The sequence below is a fragment of the Periophthalmus magnuspinnatus genome, chromosome 1, assembly GCF_009829125.3.
Source record: "Periophthalmus magnuspinnatus isolate fPerMag1 chromosome 1, fPerMag1.2.pri, whole genome shotgun sequence".
NCBI classification, from domain to species: Eukaryota; Metazoa; Chordata; class Actinopteri; order Gobiiformes; family Gobiidae; genus Periophthalmus; species Periophthalmus magnuspinnatus.
Genome location: NC_047126.1, coordinates 24889166 through 24913574, shown reverse-complemented (window position 1 = coordinate 24913574; position 24409 = coordinate 24889166). Strand labels below are relative to the sequence as shown.

The 24409-nt window shown below is 40.5% G+C and overlaps 2 protein-coding genes across 3 annotated transcripts in view; both read left to right on the top strand.

Annotated features, from left to right (window-relative positions):
- The window catches only part of LOC117369883 (perforin-1-like), a 46825-nt gene that overhangs the window by 2756 nt on the left and 19660 nt on the right, over positions 1 to 24409 (top strand). The gene's annotated exons all lie outside the window — the stretch shown is intronic.
- LOC129456585 (uncharacterized) lies at positions 13689 to 17119 on the top strand. Of its 2 annotated transcripts, none has more exons than XM_055224826.1 (3): positions 13689 to 13806; positions 14506 to 14853; positions 16391 to 17119. In XM_055224826.1, exons 1-3 carry the CDS (start codon positions 13761 to 13763, stop codon positions 16474 to 16476), a joined length of 480 nt encoding a protein of 159 aa, XP_055080801.1. In that variant the 5' UTR covers positions 13689 to 13760; the 3' UTR covers positions 16477 to 17119. The 2 variants fall into 2 exon arrangements, with proteins under 2 accessions (XP_055080801.1, XP_055080797.1); XM_055224822.1 differs by having other exon boundaries at positions 16386 to 17119.

Genomic DNA, 24409 nt, shown 5'->3' with positions numbered 1-24409 from the left:
CACAGTTTCATTGGTCAGTCTATAATACTTCATAGTCTTTATTTTTACAGGCATATTTGGGTGGACGATTCCGACGTGTGACGGCTGTGCGAACCTGTTTGTCCTCCCTCAACGGCTTTTCCTCTTCTAAGGTGCTTTTACATTCTGTTAAAGTAACAGAGCAATTAGGGATGGGAACCTATGGGTGTTTCACGATTCAATTCGATTATGATTCTGCAGCTCATGAGTTGATGTATCAATACATCTCTACACTCAAATGTTAACAAAATAAAGCCTTAGACAAATCATAAACCATGAACCAATCATGATTCCCATTAGTCACTGTGTGAGTGCAGTGGAGAGCTCAGACGACAGGGCACTTTAACTTTATTATGCCATCAATGCTTTGTCTGCTGCTTTAACATATTATGCTTTGTCTGCTGTAGTTATAATCTATGACACATCATTATGTTATAATTTTTTTCATTTTGACCACTGACTTTGAAAACTGCAGCTACAGTGCAGTGGCTAAATGGCTACAGAACATATTTTACAAGAAAGTTCTGGGTTCGACTTCTGGACTGCCCAGCATTTTCTGCGCAGAGTTTCTCTCCATGTTTGGGTGAGTTTCCTCCCCAATATGCAAAACATGCATCATTCGGTAAAACCCTCCATCTCAGTTAGTCCTGACCTAACCGTGCTCACGCCAGCTTGATGAGATGTGAGGCACTATAAACACAGCAGTGGAAGAAGCAAATCAAACTTCTGTCATATCCAGATGAGGAAAAAAGCACAGACATCGTTCACGTCAGTGGCTGATGGGTCAATAGCAAACAATGAATTTCCATTACGAGGGCTTAATGAACCAACATCCTTAAGTACAAGTTCTTTAGATGTCAACCATGCATAATATGTCACGTTAACACTGGAAAAGCAAACTGACAATGCTAATGAAATATAAACACTATCTGTAACATGTTTGACACCACTGCCAGCAGAGGGCGCAGTTCCTTATTGTGCTGTCCTGTTAGGCATGATTAAAGCACATTACCATAACAGTAAACCTCACTCTGGTCTGCACAGGCACATAGCTGTCTCTCTCTCGGCATAAACCTGGGCCTGGGAAAGTACAATGTACCGGTATCTGGGAATGCACACTACAACAGCTGCAAGACCCTGCTTCTGAACAAGGATGTGGCCACCTCGTTCAGCACAGACCTGCACCTGCACCACACAGAGGTGGTGGGGGGCACGAGCTGGGATGGAGACTTCTCTCTGCTCTTCAACAACTCGCAGAGGTACAACGCGTGGCTACAGTCGCTCAAAGACCACCCCGACATAGTGCAGTACTCGCTCCGACTCATGTCCGACCTGGTGCCAGACTTAAAGAAGAGACCACATGTGAACGCCGCCATTGTAGACTACCTGAAGGTAGGAGTTGATAGAAACAAAATGGTCTTAGTTATGTCTTCTATACTTTTTCAGGCCATGTAGTACAAATGTTATCTAATTCCTCTATTACTAAATCCACCAGTCAATCAGAAAAGTGGGTGGAGAAAAGTAGACTGCATGTCTCTGTATCTGCACTAAATAACCAAATAATCAACCTATACAAGGCTGGAAATCTTGTTTATTTTTATGAGCAGTGTTTTTGTTTTTTTTGTTTTTTTTGGCATTTTTTGTTTGTTTGAGGGCACAAGATTACATGTAACAGATACAGAAAAGATATTGGAAAACATTTCAGTGTTACAAATGTATCTATATATCATATATACATTTGATATGCACAGGAGATTTTAATTTACTGATGAAGTTAGATACAACGAAGAGTAAGAGGCATGCATGGAGACCATACTATGGGATACTGCTGCTCGTGGAGGGTGGTCTTTATATGTGTTATTCATAAAGGGGGCAAAACAAATTGGATTGTAAATCTTATTAGTATTCTTAACATTGATTATAAGCTTGTTGCACCAACTCTTGCCAGGAGATTGGAAGAGACCAGGTTGTTTCTCATACAGACCAAACAGGCTTTATGAAAGACCTTCAAACACACAACAATATACATCAAACCATTAATATCATAACAAAGGCAAACTCTTGTGCAAGGCTTTTGATTTGGTTAGTTTGCAGTTTCTTTGTCAAGCAACAGGCCACTTTAGCTTCTCAGGTCAATTTATACAGTACATAAGATCATTATATTCATCACCAACTGCAATGATTAAAATTAATTGTGGCTTGTCTAACACTAGTAACTAGTATGCCCTCTTAATCCATTTATGTTAAATCTGTTTATTGAGCCCTTAGCCCAGATGATTAAAGTAGTTAAAGGGACTGCAGAATATACACTTCCTTATGATATATGATGTGTTGGTAACACTCCAAAATCCAGGTTATATTATACCTAAACTTATGAATACTCTTAATCAATGTTCCCTCTAAATTTTCACGAGTCTGAGCAAACACACAAACTCCCTGAGCGTCCCATGGACCACTGTGAGCGACATCAGACGTGCGCACTGTGGTCATGCTGCATCGCATCCATCCAAGTTAAATGGTTTATTAAAAGAATCAAATTACCGCATTTACATTTCTGTTATAAGACTTTTAATTAAGTGCTTTAGCCACTTATACAATGAAAATGACAAAAATCTTGCTCATGACCTGTGTCGTATGTTAATGCTATTGGAAGTATAAATATTTCATTTTAACTATGGAAAAACATGAGCTTCCAACCAAACCAAGACAACTGTAAACTCCAATGTTGAAAACACACTTAACATTTTTATGATAAAGCTCTGACTTGTATTATGAGTATAAGTCATTGTGTGAAGCTTTTGCTGTGACTGAGTGAGATTGTCCTACTGTGTCTGGGAGACAGTCCGGTAACTCTTTTTTCAGTATATGACACGATCATTTGATTTTAACAACTCATGAACTAGTGACAGTCAATGACCAATACACACTGAGAGGAATCTGTATCTGCACAGCTGCTCTATTACTGTACATTTACGTAACATATCAAAACACAATATATAATGTATATTTGTATATAAAATATATTCAAAACAAGTGGTTTGGGTCAAAATAAATATATATTTACAAACCACACACTGCAAACAGTGAACAAACACACACTTCAAAATGTAAACAACACACACTGGAAACTAATAATACACTGTACATGACAGTCATTCTGTGACAGAGGTTGGAGGATCGAGTCCCGCTCGGACCAACTTCTGTCATTGTGTCCTTAGGCAAGACACTTCACCCAAGTGGTGTGTGCGTGAATGATTGGTGGTCGGAGCGGGAGCGCAGATTGGCATTAGCTAACGCTAATGATTACATATGATATATTTGACCCACAATTAAGTCAATAGCAGAATAAACCACGCTTACCGATCAGGAACAGCATCCAGTCCATCAAATCATAAGGTCCTCCTCTCATTTGTCCACCATGAGATCTTCACTCGGTTCCATGAACCGCCCTGGTCCGAGATGCCTCTAGTTCAGTGGTTCTTAACCTGGGTTCGATCGAACCTTATAGGTTCGGTGGGTCAGTCTCAGGGGTTTGGCAGAGATCAAGACTCTCATATGATTCGCGGACTGAGAGCATCTCCAGATTCTGGCCGTGTCCCAATTCAACAAATGCACCTTTGATGTGCCTATAGAAGTACCCGCCCAACTTAAATCAGCCGTTCGAACAGCATAAAAACATGAAACGACATAAAAACGAAGAAAAGGAACAGACTTTGCTGTGAAAATGACATGAGAGTGGCACTTGCCAAGGTGAAGCCACGCGTTTCTGAGCTCTCAAAGGCAACAGCAGAAGTCACTGATTTGCAGTAAATATTCATTATTATTCTAGCCTGATGAAAATTAGGTGATGGCTGTGTGTTAAAATGTTAAAAATAATAAATAGCATAAATACAATAAGTTCATTATTGGAATACATAAGGTTAAAACTTAAAATTATTTCAGTGTGGTAGAATTAAACAAGGTAATGTCTTTGTGAAAAGGTATGTATGTAATTTGTTGTGAGTTTATGCATTGTACTGGTTTTATTCTTTGAACACAGTGATGTTAATGCACGGTTCATTTTGTGCACCAGTAAAACAAACATGTCTTGAATTTGAAAAAAATAATATTTTATTTTTCAATAAACAAGGGTTCAGTGAATGTGCATATGAAACTGGTGGGGTTCAGTACCTCCAACAAGGTTAAGAACCACTGCTCTAGTTTAACTTGTACAAACATCCACAGTGTCCTCGGTCGCGTACTTCCTTTGTTTTGTCCGTTTCGTCATGTTTAAAACGCAAAACTGCTACAAAACAGTTCGTAACAGTGCGCCCGAGGGCGGGCCGTCGGAACGTTAAGGGGTTAAACAGGGGTTAGCATCATTAGCGAGTTCTCACTCCACGTCGTCCACATCGGCTAAAACACTGATAGCGCCACAGGAGGACGCCTGTCAATGATGTGGATAAGCTGCGCAAATACGTATGTGAATCACATAATTGTCTGGAGCAGCTCGTCACACTCACTGACTCACACTGAAAAATAGCGCAGAATGAATTGTTGTGTGTTTATTTTATTTTCAATTCTGGTTCGATTTTTTTGTGCGCAGCACAGATTTTCTGTGCGCGGAGACCGTGTCAGCAGTGCGCAATTGCGCACGTGCGCAGCTTGGAGGGAACAGTGCTCTTAATATATTTTGGTCTTAATGTCAATAAAACCCGCACCCTCTTGTTCAGTTTTACTCCTAGTCTGGAATTAATTAGAGATTATGATTTTTACTGGAAATTGTCACAGACTGAATATCCTGGGGTGTTACCAAAAATACCAAAAGACCTTTAATCTCTTTTTAATATAAACTATGGAAATATTACAAAGTGAGTGTATGAACAGTTGTGCTTTGCTTCCCCTATACATCGTGACAGGATAAAGTCAATTACAATGGTAATTCTACCTAAATTACTGTACTTATTCAAGGCATTATCTGTGGAGATTCCACAGACACAATTCAGAGATTGGGATAAATGTATATGTAGGTTTGTGTGGAAATCCACGAAACCACATATCAAGACATTACCACAATGCAGCCCAGTTAATACTTAGGTGTGAGGAGTCTGAATGAGTCTGTGAGGTTCAATTGAAAGGCAAGGAATTCTTTGTGACTTCACCACCAATCCAATCAGTGTGGACTGTGCCAAAGTAGTTTTGCACCATGAGACCTTTTGTGTTTGTACAGGTAATCTGTGGTTGCCATTGTCATTACAACATTCATTAGTGCTATTTCCAATGGGCAGATGGATAATAATAATAATAATAATAATAATAATAATAATAATAATAATAATAATAATAATACATTTTATTTGTATTGCACTTTACATTTCAAAGAAATCTCAGAGTGCTACAGACACAGAAAAAATATACAAAAACACTACAAATCAGAAAAGGCAATAAGCATATAAAAAGACAATGGATTGGATAGAAAATTTGGATTCAGCAAACGTGACTGTTTCATATATTGTCATCTCTAGGTACTTAAATAATAGCAGGTATTTATAAAAAAGTCTGTAATAAAAATATTGTTGGCAAAATGTACATTGCTTTAAAATGGATAATGAGGCACATCATGTGAAATATCAATGGGATAAAGATTTGCCAATTGAAATCCTCTGGAGCTCTGGTCGGAGCACTGGAAATCCCAAAGCTATACTTCGAATTCACTCACCTGGAGAGATTTCTGTTGGAAGAGCCTGGTCCATTTTTTATTGGACTGATAAACAAATCAAAGATTGTGGTTTTTCAGTGTGTCTGCTGGAGAGAGTGTGGATCAGTCACGGCAGATCAGGTTCATATATTCTAGTCATGTCCAAGTATAACTGACTGGGGAAAATGTGATTGATTAATGTATTCAGTGTTCGATTTAGTCTTTCTTTTTTCACTTTATTTCTTAGTATACCCCCAGAAGGTCTAAGTAAATCTGATGTAAATCCATTTAAGATACATACTTGTTGGAAAAAAAGGCAATTACAAATTGCAGGCTGAAAAAGGATGCGCTGGCAATTGGTCTTTAGATACAAATTATCAGACAAATCAGAACAATAGAAATCATGACTTTGAACCTCCGCTTACAACAGAGAGAGAGAAATATTGACCTGCTGAATGTACATGTAACCTTGCGTAGTGTGTATACTCTGTTTGCTGCTCTTTTGTATACCCAGAAACCTTCTTTAACATAAAGTAACAAACATTTTTACAGCACACACCCTGAAAGAGATATATTCATCAATAAAAAAAATCTATATTGACTTCTGTTTAAAGGAAAACGGCATCAGTAAAAAAGACGAGAAACCGTGTGGAGTGAACTGTTGTCCCAAAAGGGCGTGGAGTGGTCTGCTCACGGTGACTATAGTCCGGGCCTGGAGACTTAAGGGAGACATATTGGGTAAAACTGAGAGGTAAGACAAACTCAAAGAGCTCATAACAAACACTGTTAGTTCATGCACCTTTCTCTTGTTCTAGTTATGTCAAGATGTGGTATGGACCGCACCACCGCCGGACCCGAGTCATCAAGTCCAATGACCCAAGATGGAATGCACGCTACGATCTGGGCAGGGTGAGTATCTCTACACTTATGTATATGTACTAGGGAGGAAACCCTATCTGTAACATTGGGATATTGTAATATCAAAGGTCTTCATGTATAGAGGCAGCTTAATATATTACAATTAAATTGAAATTTGAGTTGGCATAGTTATAAAATATGACATCATTAGGTAAAATAATGTTCTTGTAAAAATTGAAATTGAAATTTTGTTGTTTATTGACATATTTTGGTAATCCTGTAGTTTAGATCTCCATGTTCTGAAATACATGGTATTCCTTTGTACTGCTCGTTTTCCCCTCAACCCAGGGGTGTCAAACTCAAATTCACAGAGGGCCAAAATTACAAACTGTGACTAAGTAGTGGGCCAAACAAAACATTTCTTGAAAAATTTTAACATCTGCATATTTTTCAGAAGGGGTGGGTTAAATTTGAGTGAGGTGACAGGTAGCAGATGCTAATGAGTGTCAACAAAAGTGGTGGGGGCCGGCGCCAACACCTTTGCAAAGTGTTCTGGGATTCGTAGTATTAGAAGTGCATGCACTATACTGGCACAGCGGCCGGCTGGCGGGCCAGCTCTAATACATATTTGATATGATCTTGCGTGGACACTGTGCTTCACACATTCATACCATCCTAATTATTCATGAGTGCTTTTCACAGCTTTCAGAGGCCAGAGCAAAATTTTGCTGTCATGGAAATGCTAACAGTGCACTTTATAATAAAAACTTTTTTTGTTTTAAATTAGGCCTAGATGCAAACAGTACAATCTCATTTTCACCTAAAGATATTATGCCTTTACTGAGGCAAGACAATTTTTACTTTATTACCTGAAAAAATTGGTGCAGCCCCCTTAACATTTCAAAGCACTTGTTAATAGAAGCTTGTGTTGTGCAGGTGGACACTGACGCTGTCCTGAAGATCGAGGTGTGGGATGAGGACTGGGGGAGGGATGACCGCTTGGGCTCCTGCAAGCGCGATCCCATCCAGGGCACCCACACCTTCACCTGCTACGCCAAGAGGGGAGGGGTAGAGGTGCGCTACACGCTAACCTGCAACCAGCATCTGACCGGGTCACGCTGCAATGAGTACAAACCCACTCCACACAAATAAACAAGGATCACACTGCAATAAAATGTTTAATGTTTGGTTGGGATAAAACTATGTAACTTTTCATATAGAGGGTCCTCATTTATTCAGTTACAGGTGTTTTTACTGCTCAAATCTCTTGATGCATTCTCACTGTGACCAGGCTCACCTCTTCACAGATATGACCTGTAACTTCTCCTGGTCATGTCACCTCCTTTTCTCCACAGACATAATTCCACAATATTCCAGGAAAAGTAAAAACATCTCCATGGAGAAAGGAAAATGGTGGACACTCCATCAGAAAAGCTACATAGTGCACCTTTAGAATTTGACCAGCTCAAATAAAACATTCTGAGAAAGTTTATGGTGATCTATTAGATGAAATGAATAAAAAAAAAAAAATAATAATAATGTTTTAGAGGGTTTTTTTATGTAAGGAAGGTTTCAGTTGTTTATCCAACAAAATATCCTCTTTGAGACCTAAATGTCCCTGTGTCTCTCACGCTACTACATTTGTTTTTTGTTGCTTTGACTCTTGCTAATGATTTATGTAGTGATGTGTGCCGTCTATAATCAAAATCAAACCGCTGTGTGTGGACCTCTTCATGTGCTCTAAAATGCAGATTGTTTATTCATAAAAATAAAATTACTAATGTAAATGTGTTTTTTGTTTTTTTGTTATCCTTTTGGGCAACTTGACATCATACATCCCCCTTATAATTTGAAACCAGTTATCAAGTCTGCTAATGCTACTGTCGCTGTGCCAATTAACAAAGTCAGTTTAATGTCACTCACTATTCTTTTCGGAGAAGGGCTTGTAAGAAGCATGAAGGTGTTTGGAGGGGGAACAGGCTAAATATGCAGACTTATACACAGCATTAAGTACCTGAAGATAGAACGTGGTCAGAAGCTTCAAAATGTCACTTTTATGTATACTAGTGTGTGGATTTAAAAGTCAGACTTGAGGCTATATTTGGAGGACTTGGGAGACACCGCTATAACAGTCACAAAGATTTTTTCACTTTAAAATGTTCACATGGCAACAGCGTAGACATGGTGCCAACTACATTTAAACTTGAAAAAAGGTGAGGGTCATAAGCATTTAAAGTGGGGCTAAAGACCACATTTTAAATAAAGCTGCTAAACTGGGCAGTGTCCCAATTCGCCAAAATGGCCTTAGAATCACCATTCCAAGTGTGCGTCGAAGGGCAGTTACGTAATTTCCGGCGCAACAAGGGCTGTCCCATTTCAATGCACCCGACTGAATGCGCCCGACAAACCTGCCCTGCACTTTCCTCCGTTTCCATGGAGGTCGGGCGTAACCGAAGGCCATGTCCCAATTCGCCAAATGCACCTTTTGAAGGTCCCCTTCGAAGTACTCCTCAAAGTGTAGTTTGAAGCTTCCGGACGAGAATGTGTCCTCCTCAGTGTAGCCGCCATCTTGCTGAAGTGGGACAGGCCCACACCACAGGCCGCACTTCCACCTCTGTCTTTGAGCGTACGATACGTACATTACGTACGTTATTTTTAATTATTTATTATTTAATAGAAGAAAAGTCAAAATGTCGTCGTCACAGCCATTTCTTTCTGTTTAGATGGAATATCAATAGGCAAATATAACGTTCAAGGTGATTTTTTTCTCAACTGTAGCTACTTCATAACTTTAACAAAATATACCTTGTGAAAACGTAATAACAGAGACAGAGGTAACAATATCATTTTTACATGAACACTGATTAGTTGTACATAAAGTGGGATATTGCAGTTTAACGACTCGGTATTTTGGTCAGTGGCTACACCACTTTAATAACAGTAGAGGGCACTGTTTCCCTTCTATGCCGTGCCAGTTCTTTTCATCTTATCACAAGGTATTTTATATCAGTCCAGTGCTACATCAAACTAGTATCTTGACTTACTAACACTAAGGTAAATGACACGTGCCCACCAGGGGGCGCAGACCTATGGAATGTACCGGAACTCATGAAGATTTTGTGCACGTCTCAGGACTCTCTTCTGTCCTTTCTGGAGAGTCCGTTGCTTCATTGTTCACATTACCTGTGTGGAACTCATTAAACCTTCTGACTTTATGTTTCAGTCTCTTGGTCTTTGACACAATAGAAACAAACATTCTTACATTATTCTCATTGCAATAATGCAATAATGCACGGCCCCATGGGGAAAGGCCTGGCCACCATGCGCTCGCTGTCGAGCACCCACCCTAGGCCTGGCTCCAGGGTGGGGCCCCGTTAACGCCGGTTCGGGCGACGTAGCTTACCTTGTTTTTACACTCTTCATAAGGGCCTTCTGAACCACTCTTCATCTGACCCGTCCCCCTGGACCTGTTTGCCATGGGTGACCCTACCAGGGGCATGAAGCCCCCGACAACATAGCTCCCAGGATCATTCGGGCACTCAAACCCCTCCACCACGCACGTTAAGGTGGCGGTTCAGGGAGGGGATAGTCGAACCTCGGATTCAGGAGGAGCAGTGTGGTTTTCGTCCCGGTCATGGAACACTGGACCAGCTTTATGCTCTCCATCGGGTCCTCGAGGGCTCATGGGAGTATGCCCAACCAGTCCACATGTGTTTTGTGGATTTGGAGAAGGCATTCGACCGTGTCCCTCGTGGTGTCCTTTGGGGGGTGCTCCGGGAGTATGGGGTCCGGGGCCCTTTGCTAAGGGCTGTCCGGTCCCTGTATGACCGGAGCAGGAGCTGTGTTCGCATTGCCAGCAGTAAGTCAGACCTGTTCCCGGTGCATGTTGGATTCCGCCAGGGCTGCCCTTTGTCACCGGTTCTGTTCATTATATTTATGGACAGAATTTCTAGGCACAGCCAGGGGCCGGAGGGGGTCTGGTTCGGGAACCACAGGATTTCATCTCTGCTGATTGTGGATGATGTTGTCCTGATGGCTCCATCGACCCAGGACCTGCAGCAGGCACTGGGGCAGTTTGCAGCCGAGTGTGAAGCGGCTGGGATGAGAATCAGCTCCTCCAAATCCGAGGCCATGGTTCTCGACCGAAAAAAGGTGGTTTGCTCTCTCCGGGTGGGTGGTGAGTCTCTGCCCCAAGTGGAGGAGTTCAAGTATCTCGGGGTTTTGTTCACGAGTGAGGGAAGGATGGAGTGGGAGATTGACAGGCGGATCGGTGCAACATCTGCAGTGATGCGGTCGCTGTATTGGTCCGTTGTGGTGAAGAAGGAGCTGAGCCGGAAGGCGAAGCTCTCGATTTACCGGTCAATCTACGTTCCTACCCTCACCTATGGTCATGAGCTCTGGGTAATGACCGAAAGGACAAGATCGCGGATACAAGCGGCCGAAATGGGCTTCCTCCGCAGAGTGGCTGGGCGCACCCTTAGGGATAGGGTGAGGAACTCAGTCACACGGGAGGAGCTCGGAGTAGAGCCGCTGCTCCTACACGTTGAGAGGAGCCAGCTGAGGTGGCTCGGGCATCTGCTCAGGATGCCTCCTGGACGCCTCCCTAGGGAGGTGTTCTGGGCATGTCCCACCGGGAGGAGGTCCCGGGGAAGACCCAGGACACGCTGGAGGGACTATGTCTCTCGGCTGGCCTGGGAACGCCTTGGGGTCCCACCGGAGGAGCTGGAGGACGTGTCTGGGGTGAGGGAAGTTTGGGAGTCCCTGCTTAGACTGCTGCCCCTGCGACCCGGATCCGGATAAGCGGAAGAAAATGGATGGATGGAAAATAACGTACGTAATGTACGTATTGTACGTTCAAAAACAGCGGTGGAAGTGCGGTCCCTGGTTTAGGCCTGTCCCACTTCAGCAAGATGGCGGCTACACTGAGGAGGACACGGGGGCCGTGTCTCAATTCGCCAAATGCACCTTTTGAAGGGACCCTTCGAGGTACTCCTCAAAGTGTGGTTTCAAGCTTCTGGTCAAGAGTGTCCTCCTCAGTGTAGCTGCCATCTTGCTGAAGTGGGAAAGGCCTAAACCACAGGCCGCACTTCCACCACTGTTTTTGAACGTACATTACGTACGTTATTTTTAATGATTTATCATTTTATAGAAGAAAAGTCAAGATGTCGTCATCGCAGCCGTTTCTTTTTGTTTAGATTGAATATCAATAGGCAAATATAACGTTCGAGGTGATTTTTTTACTCAATTGTAGCTACTTCATAACTTTAACAAAATATACCTTGTGAAAACGTAATAACAGAGACAGAGGTAACAATATAATTTTTACATTCATAGTCTATAAACCAGAGAACACTGATTAGTTGTACATAAAGTGGGATATTGCAGTTTAACGATTCGATATTTTGGCCAGTGGCTACACCACTTTAATAACAGTAGAGGGCGCTGTTTCCCTTCTATGCCGCGCCAGTTCTTTTCATCTTATTATTGTAAAGTATTTTCTAGCAGTGCAGCGCTACATCAAGCTAGTATCTTGACTTACTAACACTAAGGTAAATGTGCAGACCTATGGAATGTACAGGAACACATGAAGATTTTGTGCACGTCTCAGGACTCTCTTCTATCCTTCTGCGCAGATGCACGCTTCGGGTATAGAAATGGTGGAAAGGGGAGGGCAGGTTTGTGGGCGCATTCAGTAGGGTGGGTTGAAATGGGACAGCCCTTGTCGCGCCGGAAATTACGTAACTGCCCTTCGACGCACACTTCGAATGGTGATTCTAAGGCCATTTTGGCGAATTGGGACACGGCCATTCTCATCCGGAACCTTCAAACTATAGTTTGAGGAGTACTTCGAAGGGGACCTTCAAAAGGTGCATTTGGCGAATTGGGACACGGCCTTTAAACTTCACCCCTGCAGCCAGGTGTTTCGTGATTGGAAATTCCAGTGGCCACTGAAGGCAGCACAAACTTAGATTTAGGTAGTGATGGACAAAATGAAGCAAAGCTTCAAAGTGCGGCTCCAGCTAAAGTAAGCGTTCCAAATGTTCAAAATCTCAAAATAAATGTGACAGGGAAGTCACGTGGCCAAGGCCTCGGTTTGTAAATGCTCATGTCAGCATAATACATTTTATTAATGTCCTTGTTACTGATATACTTGATAAAGGTTCATGTACACACTGGTAGAAAACCTTAAAATAAACATTCTTTGTAATACCTTAAAATCCCCAGTAGATGGCAGTATTTTTAGGCTTATTTGTGCTGTAACTGTCTGTGAGACCTCATTGGTTCATTAGGCTTCATTTTTCATGTCCTAGTAACTCCAGGCAACTTTAAGTTTCTCTTCAAAAATAATGTTTCTTTCTTACTTGCTCACTCACTTGTGACTTAAAGAGGAGGACTTTTTGGGCTGATGCTTGTGTCTCCAAGTTGCTTTTCTACCCATGTTTCCTATTTTAATCATAAACAAAAATATCAATAGTAGTCTATAACAAAAACTAAAGACACACAATAGCCTAAATAAAGACATTAAGCTCACTTGTGTAGCTCATTGACTTGCTCTGCTCTGATTCTGGGAGATGGACAGGCTACATTTGGAGGCTCTGGCTCTAAGTAGCCGTCATGTCTACCTTATGTATTCACTTCCACCGTGTGGATTTAACAGTCATTCAAACTGACCTGGGTGGTGTTATTCCTCCTCTCTTCTCTGGAGAGACTTTTAACTGGGCCCCGGAGGCTCTATATCACTGTCCTCTGCTCCTCAAGCCTCCAGCCCTCTTCTCAATTCAATTTTTTTCAATTTAATATTTTATTTCATTCATTAAAACAAAACAATCCGCATAACTGCATACAGTATTACTGCTTTTGTACAATTTTGTTAAGTGAATGAAAGGGCACAGAAGGAAGCAAAAGCTTATAATATCTGCCCCTCATCAACTCTGACTCTTATTCACTACATTATACAAAGTCAAACACAAACATCTTCTGTCAGGGGGCTGGAGCAGACACTGGGGGCAAACACGTGCATCTAATTTGGGCTCTTCACTGCTCCAGAGTCTTCCCCGAGGAAGTGATGTGACAGAGCGAGGAGAGAGTTTGTGAGCTGCCAGGACCGTCCACAGTCTGCAGGTGAACCGAGAGACTGCCGTGTGACCTCTGTGCGGATTTGATAGTGTTTGTCCGTGTTTGTGTCTGAAATGTCTCAGGACTGGACATGGTGCAGCTCAAAGACTGTCTACTGCTGCTTCTCCTCCTCACAGGTAAGTTACTGAATAAGACAGAAATATAATTATATAATTGAAGGGTTTAAGAAGTTAAATTGTGCCTTAAACTATAGCCACTACACTGTAAATCTAAATTCTGACTACATCAAGTGTTTGCTTTTTGGGGAATATGACGTTGACCTACTACTAGGCCTAAGATAAAATAAATAAAAACAAAAACTGGCACTACTCTTATCTAATTTTAGAGAGAAAACACAATAGGCCTAAAATTGTGCATTAAACTATAGCCATTGCATTATAAATCAAAATAGTAGTCATATCCTGATGGGCTACATCAGAGTTTTCCATGTTTGGGTAAATATGACACCTGATTTCTAACAAAAATGACTTCAGAAAAAAAGCATTAACTCTAATCTAATTTTAGAGAGGAAAAAGACAAGGGGTCATAAATATACAATCTTTCAATGAATCTTGTAAAATTATTTAAAAATTGTTGTTTATTTTATACCATTTATTCTGTAGTCTTCTTATAAAGTTAAAAAACAATATTCCGACGTAGCCATATGACTTAAAGTTTATATTTTTAAGATACATTTTCATTTTGAACCTCACAATATTAATGTGCAAAATTAAATTTAAAACTGCAGATTAATTGTGTTACTGTGGACCTGTAGCTTTTAAACAAGTTCTATTAATACATCTTGATATTTTTGCCATTATAACTCTCTTTTGCAGATACATCACTGGTCCTACTCTCTGACATATGCAGTGGACACATGGACTTGTCCCAGATGCCTATGGGACGTTTGACTTTCAATCCAAAGCAGGGGACAGACCAAACCAAGAGGACACTTGTGGTTTGCACTCAGACTTTGGAGATCCCAGCACGTCATACTGTACTGCTAAAGTTAGTGTGGCTGGAGAGGGCGTCAAACATGTCCCTGTTGTGCGTTTGGGGCACAAAGGAGTGGACACTGGCTGTGGGGGACACTGCCCTGCTTTCTGGATGTGACCAAAACAAAGCCAATCTCACTTGGACCGGAGCAGGGCATTCCTCAAATGCTTTCCAGCTCTTCTACAATGGTGAGGAACTTCTCCTCTCCTCTAGTGGTTTATGAGATGCACATGTTTACAGTCACAAGTCTGAGCCGTCATCAGTGTTTAGTCAAAATGGAAGAGATTTTCTTAGTAGTCGTCTAGCCAGCAAAGTATTGAAAATCAGATACTGATCAATACTAAAACTAGTATACACACTAAATTTGAGCAGCAGACAGAAATGAACCTTTCTGAACAGCTCTGAATGACTTTGAGCTTTATCAAAACAAGTATAAGACCAGCCTAGTACAAGCCCACCATGGAACCTCCTTGAACGACTGAGGGATTACACAGATATAAAACCACATGGTAATATAAAAAACTACTACAATCTAATGCTGAAAATTGCATTCTGTTGTCTAAACAAAGTGGTATTGGAATCGGTCTTGAGTCTATTCTTTAGTATCGAAATCAAGTTTGTTGTGTTCAACTTTGTGACAACATTATAATGTTTTTGTTTGTTCTTTGTATTGATCTAAAACAGGTTAATAATAGAAATGGATCCACTGACGTCCTGTTCAAAACTGCAGAGCTGATAGTGGTATTTCACTGTAGCAAGCAAAGGACAGCCATTTACTTGTTTTTACTGTTGAAAAATGACTACCTTACATGTATGACAAGCTTGAATTATCTTCTGAATAGTCACAAGTGAGTATAGAGGAGTAGGTGGAGATAGGGGGTAGGGGAAGTGGAGATTTTCTAAGAAATTAAACATGGTTAAAAGCTTATCAATTTTACATGTGTCTCTTTAAGAAAAAAATCCCAGCAGATAACTACTTGCTTGAGAGGTATTATAATGAAACAGAAATGTAATACATTTAATTTTAGCTAAATCATAATTTCTATTTTTACCCCTTCGATTTCATAATGCACCAGTGATAACAACACTCTCACACATGCCTTGTTTTGGAGAGGTTTTAACAATATTACAAGTTGATTCCAACTAATTGGTTACATATTATTGTATAATTGATACGTTGCACACAGCATAGCACAGAGCCGGTCTAAGCTGCTTTAGGCCTGAGGCGCACACTTGTCTGTGCTTGTTGTATAATGAAATAATAGATTGAAAATGTTTTGGACAGGAGACACAGTGGCTAGTGTTCACACTTCACTGCAAGAAGACTCCTGATTTGTTCCCTTTCGGGACTTTAGAGTTTGTATGATTGTTTCCGTGTCTGGGTTGGCTTATCCCGGGCACTCTGGTCCCTGACCAAGACTAGCTCAAGATCTGGAGATGGGTTTCCTGTTGTAATGTTTTGAGTTGTTTGCATCAAATCCATGTTTTAAACATATGAAGGCTGGTTGCTGAATATATTTTTGTAACTAAAAACAAAAGTTTCTTATTTTTATGTGAGAAATAAATGCCCTTAAAAGGTTGGACAGTCAGTTGGCTACACTTTATCCTTAATGGAAAAACAACATTTTGATTTTTCTGTGTCATGACTGTTTTTGGAAAGTCTGATTTCATGGCAGAGGTGTTAACACTGGCCCTGCCACTGCTCCTCTTTATTTTCCAGTTCAGGAGGACGAGAAAAGCTCCACAGAGACCAACACCAACCCAGACTCACACCCCAACATCTTCACCTCTTCTCCAGACACCACCACTGATCATAGTCCCTTTTCTGAGAGTGCAGATCTTTCAGGGAATTCAACCCGCAACTCTGGGCTGATACAGCCCACCACCACCTCCCCCTCCGTCTCTGGAAGCACTGGCAGGGAAGCTTCTATATTTCCTGGGGAAGAATGGAACAATGGACCGGATACATCTGGAGCGACACGGCGCACTGATAGTCCTGGTACACTGGACTATTTTAACACACAACATTCAGTTCGAAGTTTGGATTTTATGACATCTCAAAATGCAAATTTACAAACTTTCTCAGAATCAAATGAAGTGACAACTAACAGCGAAACATCTATAAGCACTGGATTCTACACAACTACTGGCCACTAAAAGTTTGAGAACACATTATAAAGAGCTAATCAAAGCTGGCAGCATCCATTTTGAATACTTGGCTAGCACTAGCAGTTCAGTGGAAAAAAATTGGCAACTGGGTAATCATCTTAACATCTAACATCTTGGACTAGCAGAATTTGGAGAAAGTGGCAAAGACGAGGCAAAAACAACAGAAAGAAATGATCTGTTCCCCACAAATTCTTATTCCCCACAACCTCTCACAACAAGCACTGAACTTAAACATATGTCTACTGAGTCAATGTCAACTCTGTCACCAGGAACTCTAGCTAATCAGCACAGCAGTACAAGATTAGACAGCGATCATAAGAGGTACTGCTCTTTGTTATTTTAAAGTCTGTCCAGTGGTTTTGTTTTTTCTTAGGAACTATGCATTTAATAAACATAGATGAAATTATCAGTTATTCCTCATTTGCTCTTACACACACTCATTACAAACATACATACACCTGTGTACTTCAAAGTAGGGTTGTCATAGTGCAGGGATCGAGCAGGGATTGATATTAGAAAAGTCACATTCACAGGACAGAAATGAACCTTTCCTAAATAGCTTTAGAATGATATTGAGCTGTACCAGAGCAAGTATAAGACGACACAGAAGTATAGGCTGTAGTATAGATGACTGAGGGTTTACACAGATATAAGGCCACATTGTAATATAAAAGAAAGTACTATTATTGAATTTTGCAAATGACATTCTATTGTCTAAAGAAATTGTGCTTTTATTGTCATTGTTGTATTGGAATAGGTATTGAGCACTGAGTCTATTCCTTTCCTTAGTATCGAAATATTGTCAAAATTTGACATTTAAGTATTGTGACACTTCACACAGATTTAAACTGAGTATGAAATGAAACAGTTCTTGATGTATTTATATGTGTATTGTTGTTTTTCTTGTTTTCTTGTCATTTTCACCTTTTGTCTTATATTTAATCCTTGTAAATGTGTTTTGTTTAGTGGAGTCCATTGAGTTGCTATTGCGATCACAGTAGAAGAATCACATCCTAATTTAACTGAAGGTTTGGAGGAGGACACAACTCTCTGGGTAAATCCAAGAAAGGTTATAGGGCATATGGAAAAGAACATTTGTAATGTTCCACTGTTTTCCACTGTCAGTTGGAGCCATATCTCCACAGGGACTCACTACTCACTACTTGGGTAAAGAGCAATTTTAAGTGTGTGGATGTATAATCTGATTTATGATTAGAGATTGGCCAATATATCGGTTTGCATTTTTTTAACATATCAGCTATCGACCTACAATCTCCAGTGCAGGTTGATATTTTATTTTGGCTGACCTGCTGCCTAAAGAATAAAGCTTTATTTGAACACTTGAGTGTAAAGAGGTAATGTCACAAAACATAACTACACTGAACAAAATCAGCCCTCCATATCGTCCTAAAAATATTGGCAGATTTTATCAGCCATTGATTTTTCTGGATTCTAAACAATCGACATCAACCTCAGCCATGAGAGAATCAATCTGTTTTTAATTTGAAACTGGTGGAATGAGAAAGGCAAAACATTAAATAATGCACAAAATCTATGTTTTTTTGTAGCTATTCTTATGGAAGCCCGTTTCCGCCATGAAAAAAAAAATAAAAGCCCCACAGAAAGTCGAAATTACGAGTTTTAAACTCGTAATTATGAGTTTAAAACTCGTAATTATGAGTTTAAAACTCGTAATTATGAGTTTAAAACTCGTAATTATGAGTTTAAAACTCGTAATTACGAGTTTAAAACTCGTAATTTCGACTTTTAAAACTACTAATTATGAGTTTAAAACTCGTAATTATGAGTTTTAAAACTACTAATTATGAGTTTAAAACTCGTAATTAGAACTTTTAAAGTCTTAATTGAGCTTGTAGCACACTGCAACTGAGTGTACAGAGCAGAGGAGACAGGAGGAGGACTGTTATGTTTATCACCTACATACTTTTAAAAAATGAATAAATTAAGCTCCAGTAAAGTTTCTGGCGTCTTGAACAAATCAGTGGGCCCTGAGTGCTGTTCTGACCACTCATGAGCTGTGCTCTGTGTCTGTGAGCGCTCGTTTTCCTGGTCTGAGCAGAGTGCCAGCTGGTCACAACCCCGCTGGTTTATTGAGGAAATTATTAAAATACCAAATTCATTTAATCAAAATTGATAAGGTTCACTTTTTGTAAATGTTACATTCCCAAAATTACGAGTTATAAACTCATAATTCATACTTTTAAAAGTCCTAATTACGAGTTTTAAACTCATAATTAGTAGTTTTAAAAGTCGAAATTACGAGTTTTAAACTCGTAATTACGAGTTTTAAACTCATAATTACGAGTTTTAAACTCATAATTACGAGTTTTAAACTCATAATTACGAGTTTTAAACTCATAATTACGAGTTTAAAACTCGTAATTTCGACTTTCTGTGGGGCTTTTATTTTTTTTTTCATGGCGGAAACGGGCTTCCATATATTCTAGACCACAATAATGAAAAAAAAACTAAATCCTATCTGAAGAAGCAATGTTCAAATAATGTTATATTGTCAGTTTTTGTGACTTAAGAGTACTGTTACTCCGTCAAATATTACTGAAGTAGAAGTAAAAATATGGTGTCTCAATGTTAGTCCCAAAAGTGCTAAAAAGTGACTAATTTATGGTGACAGGCCTATGTAGAGCTCTGTATATTTGGAGGACCATGTATGAACACCATGCTGATCTATGTGCTGTGACAGTGGTGCAGCCGTGCAGTGCCTGCTGGAGTTCAACACCAGGGGAGCTCTACAGTGGCTGCCCCAAACAGGAGCCTCCTCTCTGCTGGACAGAACCGGGCTGAGGCAGGCTGTGAGGGATGGCCGAAGCTTCAGGTCCGCTAGAATTAACATCACACTTGGAGGTCAGTGTTTTATAAAAGGGCCTGAACCTGATTCTGCACCATGAGTCAGTAACATGTTTTAGTTTGCACCATTAGCCCTGCTAATGGCTCAAACTGCAGTTTCTGCCTGTGTGGTATTGAACCATGACAAAGAAACAACTGTCTGGGATAGTGTCATATGGTTGTTTTTGAAAAGTATTTGTTGATTTGTATTTGTTAATTGCATAGTATTTTGAATAATTTTGAATATTTGACATTTACCGGCTGAGGGTACGCGCGGACTTGTCAGGGAGTACTTGGAATGATTTCAGACTTAAAAGAAAGTTGGAACTGAAGTATTTGAATGTTAAATGTTCCTTGTTTTGTGTGTGTGAGAGATATAATTTATTTTTAATTTTTTTGTATTTACTTAATGCAAGACGGACAAGCATAGTGACCATACATATACAGTAGTGACCAGTGATGATAAGGCATATCATACAACTTACTTTACTTTTTTTACTTTATTATGAGCAAATGCAGAGGGCCCCACATCCACAAGGGGGCCCCATCCATCTTCTTCTGCTTCATCCAGGGCTGAGTCACAGGAGCAGCAGTTTAAATAGGGACTCCCAGACTTCCCTCACCTTGGACACTTGGATGTGAAAAATGTTCTCCTCATTTATAGCTACTACTCCCTACAGTAGATTCCCGAGCTTTTACTTACTGTCATTCCTCTGTCTGTGGAGTCTTCTGTCAGGTAAAACTAGTGTAATCCAAATGTAACCTTAACCAAGCACTAACCCGAACCATGAGAGAGGTAACCCATCTGTAACCCTAAACCCAGAGGGGTAACCCCCTAGTAACCCTGGGAGGAGTACCCAGAGGCTAAGCCAAGGGGCAACTCTGTAACTGTGTTTGTATAACTTTTTGATCTGTGTGCAGTAAAGTGGTCAGTGCCATGACTCACCAAGACAGCAGTGACTGGAAGGTAAGATGTGACACTCAGAGTCGTATAGAGTGAAAATGGTCTTTGACATGACCGCTCTCCTCTGTGACAGGTGGGGCTGAAGCAGAAAGACTATGGAGACCTGGAGGTGGGAGGGACACGCTCTGATGCATACAACTTCGTATCAACAAGAGCTAAAGAAGACAAGTTTACTTTTAGTATCCACCGCTCCTCTTGTAGGCACTACAGGTAGGATACCCCCTCTAGGCCCCACCTACATCTAAGTCAATGTAATGTGCCCAAAAAGCATGAAAACCCTCCTTGTATGTGTGTGTGCAGATACCGGGTGTCCAGTACTCCTCCTCTGAGCTCTGAGCTTCGAAAAGGACGTGTCCCTGCTGCCCTCCTCATACAACTCCTACACCAAGGCCCAGTACAGACGCCTTATCAGCACCTATGGCACACACTACATCCGACAGGTCACTACATTTATCCTGCCCAGAGGCGCGATTGTGAACTGCTCTCTACTGAAACATTTAAGCACAATGTGGCACTTATTCTCTCATATTTCCTGTTAATAGTTGTAGGGTTGTTAGGGGTATAATTGAAATCTTCAAGTCAAAGTGAAAGACTCACAAAGGCAACGCAACTTCTGCTTTAACTTCCAATTTCTTATGTCAAACATTTTCAATCCATTATAATCAATTATCTAAGTTAATGTTTTATTTAATAATGAATTAAACAATTCCCTGAAGGTTTGCAAATTCATTCATCACTATTCACCAAAGCAAATTGTGTTTTATGAATATTCTTGTGGATTTTCTAATAGTAGCCATAACAATATTTTTCAAGTTTAAGTTAAACAGACAGCATTCATATATGAAATATACAAATAAATGTGGCTCTAGACTGGGCTCTAAAGATTAAAGATCAGATAAACTGTTGAGAATTGTCTAAAGTTATGTGTTGAGTTTAAATTAATCAACTGAGTCAATGTATGATGTGTGAGCATACAACAGGGAGCTTTCGGTCAGATCAGCTATAGTCATTTGGATTAAAAACACGTCAAACGACAGGCACACAGATTGGAGAGAACTGGGAGTTTTAACTCCTCAGGTGTTGTCTGTGTTGTTCTTTGTCCTCAGTCTGAGTCAGTTGGTCAAATAATTATCAGGTTTAATCCTAGAAAAACGAAAACACTTTTCCCTGTGGAGATATTTTTGCAAATGGTTGTTTTGACCTTTGTGAATCTGAATGAAAACATCTCATATCAATTTCTTGAACAATTGTAAATAGTGACTTTATTAGGATGCCTATGACAATGTGACCAGTGCTGTTATCCTTCAGACACACTATGCAACTTTTACAGAGCCACCAGCGTGCAACATTACAGGTAAAGTATGATCTCCATGGAGACACAGTATGACTTTTAACCTGTGCTCATAGAAACAACCAGATAACACCACCCCGACAAGTTACGGGTCAGATCAGTGGAGAGGCGACCTCACTCACAGGAAGAATACATGTTTTTCCAAGTTAAATCTAAGGGACACAACTCCTGCAATTGAATAAATTCAAGATATAAATATTTAATGCCATACTAAAGAACATTCCAGGCAAATCAGTAAGATCAGACTGGAGCAATAGTGCAACTTTTTAAAAATTAGTTGACATTTATGAATAAGTGGATTTTTTATACAGGACCAAACCAGAGTCTCACCAGGACTAAACCAGGACTAAACCAGGACTAAACCAGGACCAAACCAGTACTAAACCAGTACTTAACCAGGACCAAAACAGGACCAAACCAGGACCAAACCAGGACCAAACCAGGACTAAACCAGGACCAAACCAGGACTAAACCAGGACTAAACCAAGACCAAACCAGGACCAAACCAGGACCAAACCAGGACCAAACCAGGACTAAACCAGGACTAAACCAGGACTAAACCAGGACTAAACCAGGACCAAAGCAGGACTGAACCAGGACTAAACCATGACCAAACCAGACCTAAACCAGGCCTAAACCCGGACCAAACCAAGACCAAACCAAGACCAAACTAAGACCAAACCAGGACTAAACCAGGACCAAACCAGGACAGGTGTGGTCAGTGTAATCAGGCCACACATGTCACAGTTTAATTACATCATTTATCATCATTCTTACAGGTGACAGTTTAATGACAATAATTTAACCAGTTACCAAGGCTGCACCAACTGAAATGACAAATTGTTTTGTTCATTACACTAGTAAGACTACAATTGTTGGCGTGTAAAGCATTAGCTCTGTATGTTTTTCCATTGAGCAACACGTGTGTCCTGAAACTGTTTCAAACTAATGTCACTCACACTCTTCCTTCAAATAAACTTTTTTTTTTTTTTTTTTTAACAACTTTTCTTATAAACAGATAAAATATTAACATATTTTTTTCACTACAACATCAATTTGATCCTCTTTAGATTAGGGTTACCAAAAGCATCAAATCAGGTACTAATAGATACTAAAACTAGTTTAGAAACAAGATACTCATTTGAGCAAGTATCGATGCTAAATACAGGTCAGATCTATGGAGAGGCGACCTCACTCACAGCAAGAATACATGTTTTTCCAAGTTAAATCTAAGAGACACAACACCTGCAATTGCATAAATTCATGATATAAATATTTAATGCCATACTATAGAACATTCCAGGCAAATCAGTGAGATCAGACTGGAGCAATAGTGCAACTTTTTAAAAATGTGTTGACATTTATGAATAAGTGGATTTTTTGTACAGGATCAAACCAGGACCGAACCAGGACTAAACCAGGACTAAACCAGGACTGAACCAGGACTAAACCTGGACTAAACCAGGACTAAACCAGGACCAAACCACGACAAAACCAGGACCAAACTAAGACCAAACCAAGACCAAACCAGGACTAAACTAGGACTAAACCAGGGCTAAACCAGGACCAAACCAGCACTAAACCAGGCCCAAACCAGCACTAAACCAGGCCCAAACCAGGATTAAACCAGGTCTAAACCAGGACCAAACCAGGACTAAACCAGGACCAAACCAGGACAAAACCAGGACTAAACCAGGACCAAACCATGACTAAACCAGGACCAAACCATGACTAAACCAGGACCAAACCAGGACCAAACCAGAACCAAACCAGGACTAAACAAGGACCAAACCAGGACTAAACCAGGACCAAACCAGAACCAAACCAGGACTAAACCAGGACTAAACCAGGACCAAACCAGGACCAAACCAGGACTAAACCAGGCCCAAACCAGGATTAAACCAGGTCTAAACCAGGACCAAACCAGGTCTAAACCAGGACCAAACCAGGACTAAACCAGGACTAAACCAGGACTAAACCAGGGCCAAACCAAGACCAAACCAGGACTAAACCAGGACCAAACCAGGACCAAACCAGGACTAAACCAGGACCAAACCAGGACCAAACCAGGACTAAACTAGGACTAAACCAGGACTAAAGCAGAACTAAACCAGAACTAAACCAGGACTAAACTAGGACCAAACAAGGACCAAACCAGGACCAAACCAAGACCAAACCAGGACTAAACAAGGACAAAGCCAAGACCAAACCAAGACCAAACCAGGACTAAACCAAGGCCAAACCAGGACTAAACCAGGACCAAACCAGGACTAAACCAGGACTAAACCAGGACTAAACCAGGACCAAACCAACACCACATCAGGACTAAACCAGTACTAAACCAGGACTAAACCAGGACTAAACCAAGACCAAACCAAGACCAAACCAAGACCAA

What these genes read in the sequence shown, in the direction of transcription:
- LOC129456585 (XM_055224822.1), top strand. Translation starts at nt 13,761, where the DNA reads ATGGTGCAGCTCAAAGACTGTCTACTGCTGCTTCTCCTCCTCACAG. An exon ending in GCTGCTTCTCCTCCTCACAG is followed by an intron (nt 13,807 to 14,505) that starts GTAAGTTACTGA and finishes TCTCTTTTGCAG; the next exon opens with ATACATCACTGGTCCTACTC. An exon ending in TTTCCAGCTCTTCTACAATG is followed by an intron (nt 14,854 to 16,385) that starts GTGAGGAACTTC and finishes TTTATTTTCCAG; the next exon opens with TTCAGGAGGACGAGAAAAGC.